The sequence below is a fragment of the Mytilus galloprovincialis genome, chromosome 6, assembly GCF_965363235.1.
Source record: "Mytilus galloprovincialis chromosome 6, xbMytGall1.hap1.1, whole genome shotgun sequence".
Lineage (NCBI taxonomy): Eukaryota > Metazoa > Mollusca > Bivalvia > Mytilida > Mytilidae > Mytilus > Mytilus galloprovincialis.
The window spans coordinates 61933971-61950318 of NC_134843.1; the positions used below are offsets into that span (position 1 = coordinate 61933971).

Genomic DNA, 16348 nt, shown 5'->3' on the forward strand with positions numbered 1-16348 from the left:
ATAAATTTATAAATCAGATGTAATTTCTCTAATGATCCGAGATCGTGACAACATGGCACATGTGAGTTGAGACACAAGGCAGCATAGAGTATCGGTCAGACAACTTTCATAACATTATAGTTACAGTGTCAGAACCACACTTCCGTTGATGAAGTTCATATAATGTGAACATACATTTTACACCAGTAATGAAAACCTTCCATCATTTATGGGTAGACTTTACATAGATAAATTCAGCCGTATTTGACGTGAAACTGTACTTATGTGTCCCGTCATACCTTGAACCACACCATTATTTTATTTATTATTTTTACTGTAAGTCTGTTTTTTGTTATATCTACTTTACGTGAGTCTGCATTTATGTATGCCGTCATACGACAAAATTATTTTTATGTCTACCTGTGCGAATTTCAAACGCACAATTTTACACCAGTAATGAAAACCTTCTTTCATTTATGGGTAGACTTTACATAGATAAATTCAGCCGTATAAGAAAAGCAAAATGAGAATGTTAAATTTGATGTATGCCTTTTTGTGCTACTTTGTTACATTTGTTGTTTATGTAGTGATATTAAGATGATAACACAATATTGACTGTTGTACCCCTATTTTTGACATTTTTACTCTTTGAATATGTTTGTTTTGTTCATGCATCGTTGACAATGTAATGGAATTTGATGCGACTGTCATACAAGTGAGAAGTTTAGCTAGCTATAAAACCAGGTTCAATCCACCATTTTCTACATTAGAAAATGCCTGTACCAAGTCAGGAATATGACAGTTGTTATCCATTCGTTTGATGTGTTTGGACTTTTGATTTTGCCTTTTGATTTTTGATTTTCCTTTTTGAATTTTCCTCGGAGTTCAGTATTTTTGTGTTTTTACTTTTTATACACGAGTGTATTTTTCAGTTGACATATTATGTATTTGCCATATGGTAGGAGGTAATATTCCTACTTAGGATTTGAAAGTTGACAATAGAAAGTTAAAATCATCAGGTTTGTCCAGTTGTAAGTCTGCCATCTTTGTATATAAAAAAAGATCAAGATGTGAGGCAGAAAGTATATTTTTGCTGATATCCTTAATATTATTTTTTCACAGTAATATATAAAATGCAAACATCCAATGGACACTATCTTAAAAACATTAAAAACATTGTGAGACGATTTCTTTTAGTTTTGAATTGAAAAGGCTATGTTAAATCTCAGCTTCACAAAATACAACGAGTTGTTCATTAGAGATTCCCACTAAGTACCAATTTTGAATGCTGGATGTCTTGATAAAAAAATTCCTCCTATAACTCAACAAATGTGTTGTCGATATTAAAGTCCAGCATTTTTATAATCATTGTTTTCTTTATAAAGTGTAATTTTCATAACCTAAAACATGAAGCTGTTATCTTCGTTTCTCAATTTTTTCTTTTTGTTACATAAGGTTTCTTTCTCAGACGATATACATGATGTAGTCAATCTTAAGGTTGCACTTTGTAAAATCAGCTGTTTCTCAAACCACGCCTCTTTTTGGAAGATATTTAATACTCACAGATAATTTGATTTGTTTGATTTGTTGACATACTGGTTCCCGGTTATGGTGTCTATGTTTCATCACATAGATACATAACTTGTCACTGTTACCAGTTTGACAACATACTATTGCACTGAAAAATGAATTTTAATTTAGGCAAGAAGTAATGGTAATGATGGTACATGATTTTAGTAAAAGTTTAAACTCTTACAATTTCAGGGCATATAAATGTTGAAAATATGCCGCACAGACTTATTTTTTGTAAGTAATAGAAGTGCATATCATTTTCAATTCTAGGATATAATTGTTCACGAAACTTCATAGTAAAAGTGTCACATTTTTAGCAACAATGGAGTTCTTAATGGGAAATGACATTGTATATATTTATAAAAATGCAACCTTAAGTACATGTAGTAATGTAAGGATTGTAGTTGGTCATTTTAGCAGGAGATGGTTTGAATGTTTGAGAATCATCATCTATTGTATCAGTGGTTGAACATGTTGAATTAATCTCTGAAGGCGATTTTTTAATGTAGAAAAAATGAAGTAAAAACTTCAGAAAGCTGTTAAGTAAAGCATATATACAACCAGGCTTTATACATGTATTGATGTTTACAAAAAATGTGAAGGTAATGTTTCCAGTATAAAAACGGAGTTTTTTCGTTGTCTTTCGTTTGTTAATAACAAAGTTACCAATACTTGATATTTGATTTTTCTGAAATCTCCCTTTTTCTGAAAAATTAAGGAAAACAGTCCTTTACATACCACATGTTGTATTTGTTTTTAACTAAAGAGCAATATTGTTTGATTCTTATCTGCTGGAATAATACTGTGTGTGTCATAAAGAAAGAATAAATCAAACACAACATCTGACTATTTAAATGTGTCAAACCCCGTGTACTTATTGTACTTCGTATTTTTTTATGCGCCGCAGAAAGCCTGACCAAACAGTTTAGAGAAATTGTAATACATGTATCAGATAAAGTTTATTTCACTCACTCTTTACCTTAGTTGCATCTATCGGTTATGTCGGAATAGTCCAATTGATTGGCTTTGAAATTCGATATATTGGAATTTTGGTTAACAACTTCTTCATTGTGATACAAAGGTCACAAAGGTTTAAGTGGTCCTGAGTTTCAAAATAACAGTGGATTAACTTGACCTTGACCACAACATCAAAGTAGATTCTAGACTTTAACGATGTTCCTGGGAGATTATCCCTAAGATCTCAAATCACCTTAAAACCCTTCAAACGTCAATGAGAAAAAAAAACAAAAAACACGCGTTTAATAAATCAACATGATATGAAAATCATTACGGGAAAATCATTTTCCTACAGTGGAGATCACTTCTAGCCTCTCATTAAAACTGTCAGAATATTCTGTCATAGAACTGTTCTAACCTGTCCTAGAACAGTTCTACCTAGAACAGTTCTACCCTAAAACTGTTCTAAGTAGAACTGTCAGAATCAGTTCTAGGTAGAACTGACTAAATCAGTTCTAGGTAGAACTGTCAGGATCAGTTCTAGGGTAGAACTGTCTAAATCAGTTCTAGGTAGAACTGTCCACATCACTTCTAACCGTAGAACTGTCAGCAGAACTGACTAAATCAGTCAGGACTGTAGAACAGTTCTAAATGACGTCACTGCAGTAAGGGCACTTTAGAATTTAGAAGAAATAAATCACTTCCAATTACTTTGCTATATAATAGCAGATTTTCTATATTTTTACTGATCAAACGTTCCATGTACAAATATCGAAGTGAATAGAAGGTTATCCAACTCATCGGAGAAATATTTTTATAAGATTGCATACGGAAACATCATTGTTTACGTTTCTTCGTTCCCCGTTTTTAACAGTCTCTTCCTAAATATAACTCTTCATTTAATTCATGCAATTTTAATCGTAATTTACCTTGTTTGCCTTGGATTTACATTCATTTAAGATTCTGTTTTGACAAATGTTCAAACGAAAATTGTACAGTGGATGAATCATGGAATATTAATGAAAAAAGTGTTGTATCACTTAAAAAAACTAGCCTATATACATTTGCACCATCTCGTCAATTTAGCCAGCCTTATCCATAACCATTATGAATGATATCTGGGAGTCTGGAACTCAGAAAAATATACTCGATCTGAACATGAATGAAACATTTGCCCCTGGACTTTCGGCTACAAACAAAGTCATGCATTTTCTTTGCCTTCTTCAAATTATATTAACAGTATACTATTCCAAGAAGAGAACTTCCCATATATGTACTTCTTATTTTTAAAATAAAGTATATGAATCAGTCATGTGAGTGTTGGATGATGCCATTAAATAGTTTTGTTTAAAAAAAAACCGTCACAAACTACTGACTTAAACATGTTAAAAAGTCACTTTAGTGACGATCCACACACCTTATCGCTATTTGTCTGCATTACTGGATATCATACAGGTTCCAGTAAATTTTTGACGTCACAAAACAAAATATCTGACGCCACAATGGAAAAGTGATTGTTGTATGCGTCAAAATTTCAAGCGGCCGGGTCAGCCTGGGATTAACGATAAGGTGTATTATTATTGGTACAGAGAGGAAATAACGGCGCGCTAAATTCTTAGATATGGTATAAATACACCTTGTCGCTACTTGTCTGCCATTACTGGATATCACACAGGTTCCCGTAAAATTTTGACGTCATAAAACAAAATATCTGACGCCACAATGGAAAAGTGATTGTTGTATGCTTCAAAAGTTCAAGAGGCCGGGTCAGCCAGGATTAGCGATAAGGTGTATTGTGTTTCAAAGTTGGTGTCATTTTTATAATACGATCCGTCCTCACATAGAAATATTATTGGTTTACAATGAGGCCATATATATTTACATGATAAAGTAAAAGTGTAAACAAGTTCAGTTTTGATTGATGCGGTCAAATAATTTTGTTAAAACGACTCAGTCTGATATATCGAAACTACTGAAATTTGTTTACAATTCAATATTTTGAATGAAAAGAGGACTTGGTGATACTCTAAATTGATGTGGAAATTTTTTTGTAGCCAATGTGTTTCAAGATTCATTGATATTGCTGTCATTTGAATTATACAATCCATCGTAATATGTATTACTATAAGTGATTAAGTATTCGGCTATATATATATATATTAAGATTTACATAACAAAGTGTAAACATGGTTAGTTTTGGTTGATGCTATCACATACGGTCAGTTTTGGTTGATGCTGTCAAATATGGTCAGTTTTGGTTGATGCGGACAAATAATTTTGTTATATTCATGAGTCAGTCTGAGATATCAAAACTACTGAAATCAGTTTACGATTCAAAATTTTGATTAAAAAGAGGACATACTGGCACTATAAACTGATGTGAGCATAATTTTGTTTTCCAATATTGTTTTCTTTTATATTAAACAATCCACCTGATATAAAACTATAAGTGATTTACTTTGCGGCTATTAAGATTGACATCATGTACATAGTAAAGTGCGAATATGGTCAGTTTTGGTTGATGCGGACAAATTGTTTTGTTATACCAGTCAGTCTGAGGTATGAAAACTACTGATATTTGTTTATGATGCAATATTTTGAATAAAAAGAGGTCATGCTGGCATTCTAAATTGATGCAAATGAAATTAGGTAGCATTGTGTTCCAATATTTCTATATCATTTGTATTTTCATGATTTTACAATCCATCCTTACATAAAAATATTACAGATTTACTACATGTACTATGCGACTATAAGAGTTACATAAAAAAGAGCAAATATGGTCAGTTTTGGTTGATGCGGTCAAATATGTTCGGTTTTGGTTGATGCTGTCAAATATGGTCAGTTTTGATTGATGCAGATAAATAATTTTGTTACATGAGTCAGTCTGAGGTATGAAAACTACTGATATTTGTTTCTGATGCGATATTTTGTGGTCATTGATTTCCAATATTGTAGTTATTTATATACTACAGTCCCTCTTGACCTAAAATTATAACTGAATTACTGTGCACCTATTTTATAGATTTACATAAAAAAAAGCAAATATGGTAAGTTTTGGTTGATGCGGTCAAAAGATTTTATTACACGACTCGGTCTGAAGTATGAAAACTACTGATATTTGTTTATGATTCAATATTTTGAATAAAAAGAGGACATGCTCATTGGCGGATCAAGGAGGGGGAGGAGGTCCAGGAGTTGGAGCCCCCTTTTTGTTTTACGATCAATGCATTTGAATGGGAGCATATAGTTGGAACCCCCCAACCCCTTTTTATAATAGCGGGATCTGCCCCTGCATGCTGGCACTATAAATTGATGCGAACAAAATTGTTTTCCAATATTGCTGTAACTTTTATAGTACAGTCCCTCTTGACCTAAAATTAAAACTGAAGTACTGTGCAGCTATATAGATTTGCAGAAAGAAAGAGCAAATTATGTCAGTTTAGATTGATGTGGTCAAAAGATTTTTGTTAAACAGGTCCGTCCGAGGCATGAAAACTACTCGTAAACAGAAATTACATTTGGTTAATGAAGTCAGATAATTTTGTTATGTGATAACGAGCCATCCTGACTCCCGGAATAACAAATGTAAAACAATTTAAATAATACACCCCCCCCCCCCACCCCGATAATACTAACGGCATAATTTATGATCACTGAATTACGGGCTCCTGACTTGGAACAGGCACATACATGCAGAATATGGCGGGGTTAACATGTTATCTTGCCGATTATAAATCTGAAATAAAACCGGCAAAATAGTAAAACTCTATATAATATTAATCGCTATTTTGCCGAAGCCTTTATATTGAGACAAAGATTTCTTAAAACTTATAAATCAGTTCTAGCCGTTGAATTTATAACTCCGACAATTTTAGCCGTAGAATTTCAGTATAAATCAATTCTGGCCGTAGAATTTATAAATCAATTCTAGTCGGAGAATTTGATATCAATTCTAACCGTAGAACTCTTCTAGAAGTAGAACTGACCAAAGATGTGGTCAGTTCTAGCTATAACTGACTAAAACTGTTCTATAGTAGAAGTGTCAGGATCAGTTCTAGCTAGAACTGTCTAAATCAGTTCTAGGTAGAACTGACCAAATCAGTTCTAGCTAGAACAGTTCTAACCTAGAACTGACTAAAAGGTGTCAGGCTGACAGTTCTACATACTGTTCTAGAACAGTTCTCCTGACAGATTTTGACAGAATTTATGAGAGGTTAGAACTGATCTCCACTGTATAATACCGGTATTTCAGATATCAAGACCACAACTACACGCCGAAAATTAATAACAATAACGATTTGGCTGTAAAACATCTTGAGTCTATAAACATTTTGATAGAAATAATACTTAATACCCAACAGTCTCTCAAATATATTTTAGTTTTAGTGGAATTGTGAGTGAGAGAATTCAGCAGAGACTTATTATTTTACATGGTAAATATACTCTATTTGCTGTTAAGTTTGAGTTCACGTGTTAATTTTCCATCTGAGAAATGTTATGATCTCTTTGTATTTTCCAATCGTTTATATAAATGGTATAAAAACATGTAAATCTGGAATGATTGCCAATCAGACAATTCTCCGCTAGAGACCAAATGACACAGAAATTAACAACTGATGCTGACATTGTTTTCATTAGCTTGCTATTTAATTGCCATAATCTTTTATAACTAGAGTTACTATTTTTTCCTATTTATTACAGATAGTCAACAAGAAAAGATGGTTTCTGTTCTACTAGACGCAGAGGAATCAACAATGGAGTTCATTGACCTCGAATCAGAATTGGTAAAAATATTATCCTTCATTATTAGCGTTTATACTGAACAAGTAAAAAAAATGACCATAGCTATGTTTCAATAATAAAGTTAAATAGAGAAAATGGATACAAATGATGAACATTTTTCTCTTTTGGTCAAATTAGGCATAAACAATACCGTTATAATGATTGCGAAAATTGAAATAATATGTTACCTTTCTTATTATTGAGATGTCAATAACCCTGGTGACATCGACTTAATAATATTTCTCTTATCACCTAGAAAGTAATCTATAGAAGCACTATATGAACACTCTGTTCAATATCTTTGTAATTTATATTTTGTTAGTTGTTTACGGCGAGCCCATGTTGATACTTCTATATAATTCGAGCTCATAATTATAAGAAAGAAGTTATAGAAAATGCTTGTACAAAATCAAGAATATGACAGTTCGTTTGACGTGTTTGAGCTCTGGATTTTGTCATTTGATGAGGTACTTTCCGTTTAGATTTTTTATCGGAGTTCCGTAATATTGTGATTTTATTATTTAATAGAGAATCACAAATTAACTAAAACAAAACACACACACACACACACACAGTTGCAAAAAAACACAAAAAAAAACTAAAAACGACCGTACAGTAAAATATAATACATAGTAATTATATAAAACTGATGAACACGAACCAACTATACAAATTGGTTAATCTAAGGAGATCCGAATAGGGAAGGTTTGTTTTTTAAATTGTCATGGACGCTCATGTATGAGTTTTACCCTATATATTGAGGTACAAGTTTTAAAAAAGGGAAGCAAAATAAGTTCTTGTAGAAATGCCGATTGTTGAAGAAAAACAACGTCGGTGATGGAAATGTCATATATACACTTGATATATGCTATCAATAAGAACATCAAGTAATATGACAACAGTAGAAAAATATCCAACTAAAGACTGAGCAACACGAACTCACCAAACAATTAGATGTTTTAGGGGCCGGGGGGGGGGGGGGGTTACGAAGTCATGTTTCACATATGACTCGTTGAGTAACTTATATAAGTAATTCGCGTGATAATTTTGTATATATGAAAGTCACATTCGCGGTAAAAAAGACGGGATTGTAGTTTTAACAATTAGAATATATCAGTGGCTTTCTGTGAAAAAGACATTTCATATTACATGTGCATTACTATATATCATTTTATTCTGGTATCACCTAAGTTGGACAAAGGTATACAGAAAAACACATTAGTTTACATTACATTGCATAAATGTACATTTGTTGAGGAAGCATTAAATATTTTTTACAACGATATGATCAGTATAGCCGACAGGTGAACATCAAAGAGAATCCAGTTTGTCATTTATAATTCTAATAAATTGGCACAATATTCGAAGTTAAGATTTCTGTTTTTGGTTCATAATAGCATTAAATTTTAAAACATTACAGTTCGTTAGGTGTTTCTTGTCAATAAGTAGTACTCAATTGAGTATATTACTCAATATACTCGTGAGGAATCCGAAAAATTTCGAAGGGATTATTTAAAGTTCAGCGTTGGGAACTCCAGGTTCAATACCTACTTTGTAAGCAGCAAACCAATATTGTATTTTGTGGGAGACAACTATTCCATATGCTGGCTGTGCAGAAATGTTGCTACACGGACATGGAAAGATAACAGTTGTTGAGAAGCTGAAATCATCTGTTCAGTTGAAAAAAAAATTTCTATCGACCATCATGCATTACATCTGTTTATATCTAAAGCAAGACATGAACCAGACTTAACTAGTCAGCACTTCGGTGTTGACATGAATATCAATAATGTGGGAATTTTTATAAATTTCCTGTTTACAAAACTTTGAATTTTTCGACAACTAAGGATTTTCTTATTCCAGGCATAGATAACCTTAGCCGTATCGGCACAACTTTTTTGGAATTTTGGATCTTCAATGCTCTTCAACTCAGTACTTGTTTGGCTTTATAAATATTTTGATATGAGCGTCAATCATGAGTCTTATGTAGCTGGAACGCGCGTCTGGCGTACTAAATTATAATCCTGTTACCTTTGATAACTATTAATTGTATCTTTTGTATGCTTTATTTCAATTCAATGGGAAAAGATATATTCAACAGGGTCAATAGATTATTTTTTCTATGAATGTTTCAGTTACAGGACATCATCTATATTGCGGAATGTGAAATGAATTGATAAATATAAACTAGCTTTCAACTAGCTATTCAAAATTCACCCTATATGTAAGAAGCACCCAAATATATACTTGCAGCTTTAACAAAAATGGAAATACATCTCTTATAAAATTAGACTTACATTAAAGCGCATTTGAGGTAATAAGTCATTCAAATTAGAGATAACAACATTGAAAGGTTGATTAACTAACAACATTTTGTTTTCTTTTTAATTAAAAAATCACGCAACGCAACATTAAATTTAGCTTGAAATCGCCCCCTTAATTTTTATTGAATCGATATTGAGAAAGTTATTTCGTATCTTTTACATATTACAGCTAATAAATATCTTTGCAACAATGTTTTTATGTCAAGGAAACATATAATCGACTAACTGAAATACATTTCAATTACTTTTTGTCATAAAGGAATCATGAATAAAGACTTTTTATTAAGATCATATAGGAAATCTTCAACTTTGATATCATGAAATACGGTTTAATTAGTTCTGCTCAACTTAATAGAAACCTTTGTTGGCATATTTATTCCTTTACTATCTAACATTTACTTATTATAGGCATATATGCATAGTATATCAACATTTTATTACCGTGTAAGGCCGTACGATGACTTATTTATACTGCTTACATATATATCCTATTTCTTACTGTCTCATTTGCGATCATAAACCATCTATTTAGTTTCAAATGGGGGTTTATTGTATTATAAATATTTGTACCTAAACTAATTTAGTTTATACTTGAGATTGATTATTAAATTGTTAATTGCAATACAAGGTTTGTTTTATCAAAATGTTGACCTCTGTTCCCTCATTATTGCATATTATGTCGGTTTTTTCACATATTGTAGTCAATAATGAATTTAATACATGAGAGAGGTTTATCTATCTATAAAATTAGGTTTATACACTATTTTCTACATATGAAAATGACTTAATCCGGAGCACCTGAGATCACCCCTAGTTTTTTGGTGGGGTTCGTGTTGTTTATTCTTTAATTTTCTATGTTGTGTCGTGTGTGCTGTTGTTTGTTTGTCTTTTTCATTTTTAGCCATGGTATTGTCAGTTTGTTTTAGATTTATGAGTTTGACTGTCCCTTTGGTATCTTTCGTCCCTCTTTTAATTAAGTCAGGAATATAACAGTTGCTATCCATTGAGTTTGAATGTTTTGGACTTTTGACTTTTCAGTTTAATAAGGGACTCTCCGTTTTTTAATTATTGGCGATGTTCGGTATCGTTGTTATTTCACTTTTGAATACCTGGAAATTGAAAGTTTTAGTCCCCAGCATATCCAATCAGTTTATATAAAAACACATGACAAACGCATCATACATTTTGTTATAAGATCTATAAAAGAAAGACTAATTTTGATTTCGGTTGAATGATGATTTAATACAATTATAAATCATATTTGACTATTTGACATTTGGCCTTTTTTTTGGAAAAGGGGAGGAAAAAGCAACATACAATGCTTTCATAAAATAATAATTCAAAAATAAAATGCAATGAAACTTAAAAAAAAAACAAATAAATTAAATGTATCGTTTGGTCAGCAAAGTCTCAAGATGATTAAAAAAAAACACACAGCCTTCCAACTCTTACGTGCTTTCGAAGCTCCGTTTTGGACTTACCCGTGCTAGAAATAAATAAAATAATAATTGTATGCCAATGAAACAGTCCCATCCCCGAAACGCGTGAATTGGATAAACTGCAAACGATGTCGAATAGAACAGGTAAATCCATCATATGCAGAATTGATGGGGCTGTCCATCTTTGTTATGTTTTGAAGGATGTTGTTCATCTATTTTGCGTTTTAGATTTTTATTAGAATGGCATTGTCAGTTTGTTTTACATTTATGAATTTGACCACCTTTTGGTATACTCGCCTATCTTTAAGTGTAATACTAGTTTTAATCCTGTTATTTATAGTCTGGTTAACAATGTGATTCTTTGTTATTTTTGAGTATTTGTTTACTTTTGTTTTTCAGCATGAACACGTGGAAGGAGAATTCGATTGTTATGTAGTGGTTTTCTCCATCGATGATAGAAATACATTTGACAGAGGTGTTGATATTTTATACAGTCTTCGTCACGAAAAACACATTGGCTCTGCTATGATTTTAGTTGGAAATAAAAGTGACCTTGTAAGAACTAGAATTATACAACCAGAAGGTAAGTATTTACTCCGTGAATAAAATACCATTGATACTAAACTTTGCTGATGAATGATCACGAACACTCATTTTACTAGGAAGGTTGTATACCCAATGTTTGTTTAATGTATATATGTGCTGTCAAACCACATAAAATGGCTCAATAAAAAGCACTGTCAATCCACATGAAACGAAACTTGAATGATATTTTGTTGATCAAGTGGAATGGAGCACGAACGACGTTGTCAAACATGGCAAAACTGAGCTGGAAAGATGTTGTCAATTCATGTGACATGTAGCTCTTAAAATGTTATGTTAAACCACGTGAAATGGAGCTCCAACTATGTGTTGTAAAACACATGACATGATCGCGCGAAGATCTTATAAACCGAGTGAAATTGAGCTTGACAGATTTTCTGTCACACCACGAGCCATGAAAAAGCGAATGATGTTCAATTAAACCGAGTTAAATGGATCTTCATGGCATGGATATGTTGTTAAACAGTTAAATTTTGAGTAGTTTAAACGTTCGGCGAGTCTCGCGTTTTAAATTTGAAAATTTTACTATCTCGAGTCACTCGATGCAGTGGTAGAATCTATATTTAGTATATTACTACAAATTAAACATACACAATAATACATATGAAAATACGAAGATATTGTTTGCTCGTCATTATAACAATAAGCTTATATGTTTATGATTGAATCTTGAATTCCGTTAACCGATAAGTGCATGTTATCAATGCTCTTTTCATTTCATGCTTTTGAAATTTCCACAATATAGCTGTGAATAAGAATTGATGCATAATCCTGGCATTTTAGAAACCAAGAACAATTGGATTCGCCAGGTTAGTTATGAAAGAATATGCTAAGCCGGAATAAGATATTTTCTTGTTATGGGATCAAATACTCATATTTCTTATTCTTTGAATGACGGCATGCATTTAATTAAGGGATTTGGTTATTTAATACCAAGGTTGACAAGAAATGCTGTATAGCCTTGTCTTGATATGTGTTACACTCTACTGAATACATTGTACATGGAATAGTGATATTGACATAATGCTTAAATTAATGTAAAATATCAATTATTTATTATATTTATAGAGGCAAAACCTGTTGCTGTACAGTACGATTGTAAATTTATAGAAACTTCAACAGTGCTCAATATGAACATCGACGAACTTTTGGTTGGAATACTGAAACAGATAAGATTAAAGCATAAACAAGAAAGAAGGGAACGGTTGTGTGGAACAGATGTCAGTTGCATCAACAAAAGTAGAACTTTGCTGACCAAACTTTTTGGAAAGAACGCATTATCAAAATCATGTGACAATTTGTATGTTTTGTAAAGCTTTTTTGGAAGCGAAAAATTATCTGAAAGGTAATATCATTCAATGCGTTAACATATTGATTGCCAAATATGGTATTTTGTAAACATGGGGACCATTATATGTTTGAAATGTCATTGTGATATTAAATGTTTTTTTTTTGTTTTTGAAAAAGAATTTAAATAAAAAAAAACTTCAAATGGGGTTATTGTTATTTAGTATAACCCACTTTTTTTAGTTACCATGAACATGAATTCAGATGGGAATTTGGAAACTTATAAACCTTGAAATATCGTTTCATTTGGAAGATACATACTCCATATGCAGGCTCTGCTGGGATTTTGCTAAATCAAAAAATTATTATATAAAAAAGAAGATGTGGTATAATTGCCAATGAGACAACTATCCACAAAAGACCAAAATGACACAGACATTAACAACTATAGGTCACCGTACGGCCTTCAACAATGAGCAAAGCCCATACCGCATAGTCAGCTATAAAAGGCCCCGATAAGACAATGTAAAACAATTCAAACGAGAAAACTAACGGCCTTATTTATGTAAAAAAAATGAACGAAAATAAAAATGTAACACATAAACAAACAACAACCACTGAATTACAGGCTCCTGACTTGGGACAGGCACATACATAAATGATGTGGCGGGGTTAAACATGTTAGCGGGATCCCAACCCTCCCCCTAACCTGGGTCAGTGGTATATCAGTACAACATAAGAACGAACTATACAAATCAGTTGAAAAGGGCTTAACTCATCAGATGGACAAAAATACAAGTGGACGTGGCCCAGTACTTATACATCCCGACACAAAAAGACACCACGAACAGATCTGAGAGTAATCGCAGTTATCTGACAGCTAGTTCAAAGCCACTAACAACTAATAAAAAAATTATGCAACTAAGACTAAACTATCAATCCGTACACATCCAACATCCAATGAATTTAGTGTAAAGACGTCATAAACAGCCAAAGAAAAACATGACCTTGTGCAATGCCAAGTTACAGGTATCGACAGATTGTAGATCCATGAACATGTATATACATATAACATACTAAGAATATTTAGTTAGCTTTTAATTTACAGATAACAAAATCAATATGTATACCAATAAAAACAATATTCAATGATCTTATTACAGTGCTGAATAGGTAACCTTTTCGAATAAGTTTATTTAAAGGAGCGACAAGTTTACATGGGTCATTTCTAAATTTCCGAGCACGGTTAACAACATTTCCGTAAAAATGAGGATGTGCTATCCCGTTTGAATAAGCTTTCTACAGGTACAACCAAACTTCAAAACCAAATTTTTATATCTATGGAAAAATTTAGTAAAAGTTTTAAGTAATTTATGGTAACGATATTCCTAGTTTGATAATTTAATGTAATACATAGGTTGCGTTTGTTAAAATCAAAAACGTCACAACAGACACGAGCATAGCGAACATTTTGTGAAATATAAACACCGTAAGATGGTGCCAAAGGAACATCACCATCTAAAGATGGAAAATTAACAATAGGGAACGAAAAATCGTCTCTTTTGTCGTAAATTTTAGTGTGGAGTTTCCCGTTTAAAACCGAAATATCTAAATCCGGGAAAGGACAGTTATTACCGAATAAATTTGATTTATTTAAAGTAAGATCCTTGGGGTAAATTTCCGCAGTATACTGAGAAAATTCTTGATTATTTAACGAAAACATATCATCAAGATAACGGTAAGTGTTGTTGAATTTATCAATTAAATGCAATTTCGACGGATCTTTACTGAGTTTAGTCATGAACTGTGATTCGTAACAGTACAAAAACAAGTCTGCTATTAAAGGGACACAATTAGTGCCCATGGGGATACCTAAAACCTGTCGATAAACTTTATTGCCGAAACGTACATAAATATTATCAAGGAAAAAATTAATAGCTTCAATCGTCTTATCACACCTCCAGTAAGTATATCTAGCATATTTACCTTTCTCATTAGAGAAGAAGGCTTTAAATGAGTTGCAGCAAATATATCTACATTCACTTTACCAAACGACCATTTATTGCGAACCCTATCATAGTTTTCCATAGATTCACCTGCAAGTTACCTGTCCATTTAAACTTTTGGCAGTTCTATTGTCCCATTGAACAAATACAACAGGTATTGTTCTCTGTATAGTTTATTTGATGGGACCTTTAAATTTCTTCCAAGAGAAATCTATCACGCATTGATTAATTTGCCTGAACAAAAAATTGAACTGTCAATGATAAAAATACATGTACAAATAATAAATAAGAACTCCTGCAAAACTGCATGTGGCATTGTATTCATTCAATATCAATAATACATTTTTAATAGTTTCAATATAAACACTGATTCAAAAATTAAAAGTTGATTTCTGATCAAACTTTTGTATAATTAACCTTATAACCTACATGAGGGTAAGCTTGTCTAAGGGGGGATTAGTTTGTTCATACTTCAGTATTTATGATAGTAAAATGAATCTCAGCCAAGTGTGCATTGCTATTATTTAGTTTAAGTTAGTTTGCAAAATAAATTTCAAAGTAATTTTCAAGATTTCAAAATTATTCAAGATGCAAAATTAAAATAAAGCGTTTTTTTAATCAAATTAATCATGTAATTCTTAAAATATTTTTTTATCTAAATTGATGTAATGTGCAAATAATGTATCCAATGCAAAATTTGCACTTTGTATGAATCAAAAGAACTACATAATACATGAACAGTCAGACTCAACAATAACCAGGGGAGATAATTTTAATGAATATATCCACAGTGTTTAAAAATGTTCTCAGATTTTTCAAGCGTTATTCCATCTATAACTGCATCACATATTGCAGCTCTTGTATGGTCAAAAGTAAAATAACAGTGATTTTATAAAATAAGAGTACAAATAAATCATTGTACAAATGTTACTTTTTGGTCTTCCCTTACATAAAAACAGCAAGAAAATTATTAATCTATTCAGATACCATAGCTGAGAAATCAACATAAAAGGAATAAGTTGAGATGGATAACTATTTGTGAAAATAAGTTGGTTTACAGAATTTGAAAAATAAACAAAAAACACACATACATACACCTTTGGCATCTAATATATTGATTTCTGTCCTAAGAAATACACTATTGACATCCTTTCATGAAAACATAACAAAACCTCAGTTTTGAATGAAGAATAAAAAAACAACAACCAGGGTATATTGAACAATTACAAGTGTATTTTCATTTATTTGGAAGAATTTTTTTTTACTCAGGTAAATTAATCAAAGAGTGATAGATTTCTCATGGAAGAAATTTAAAGGTCCCATCAAATAAACTATACAGAGAACAATACCTGTTGTATTTGTTCAATGGGACAATAGAACTTACAAAAGTTTAAAT

General features: G+C 31.9%; 1 protein-coding gene across 1 annotated transcript in view; it reads left to right on the plus strand.

Moving 5' to 3' along the window:
• The window catches only part of LOC143078244 (GTP-binding protein GEM-like), a 48041-nt gene extending 34922 nt beyond the window's left edge, over positions 1–13119 (plus strand). The window contains exons 2-4 of the mRNA XM_076253165.1: positions 7213–7295; positions 11456–11639; positions 12728–13119. Of these exons, the coding sequence (XP_076109280.1) occupies positions 7213–7295; positions 11456–11639; positions 12728–12972 (512 nt within the window). The 3' untranslated portion in view covers positions 12973–13119. The remainder of the gene's footprint in view (positions 1–7212; positions 7296–11455; positions 11640–12727) is intronic.
• Positions 13120–16348: the final 3229 nt, after the last annotated feature.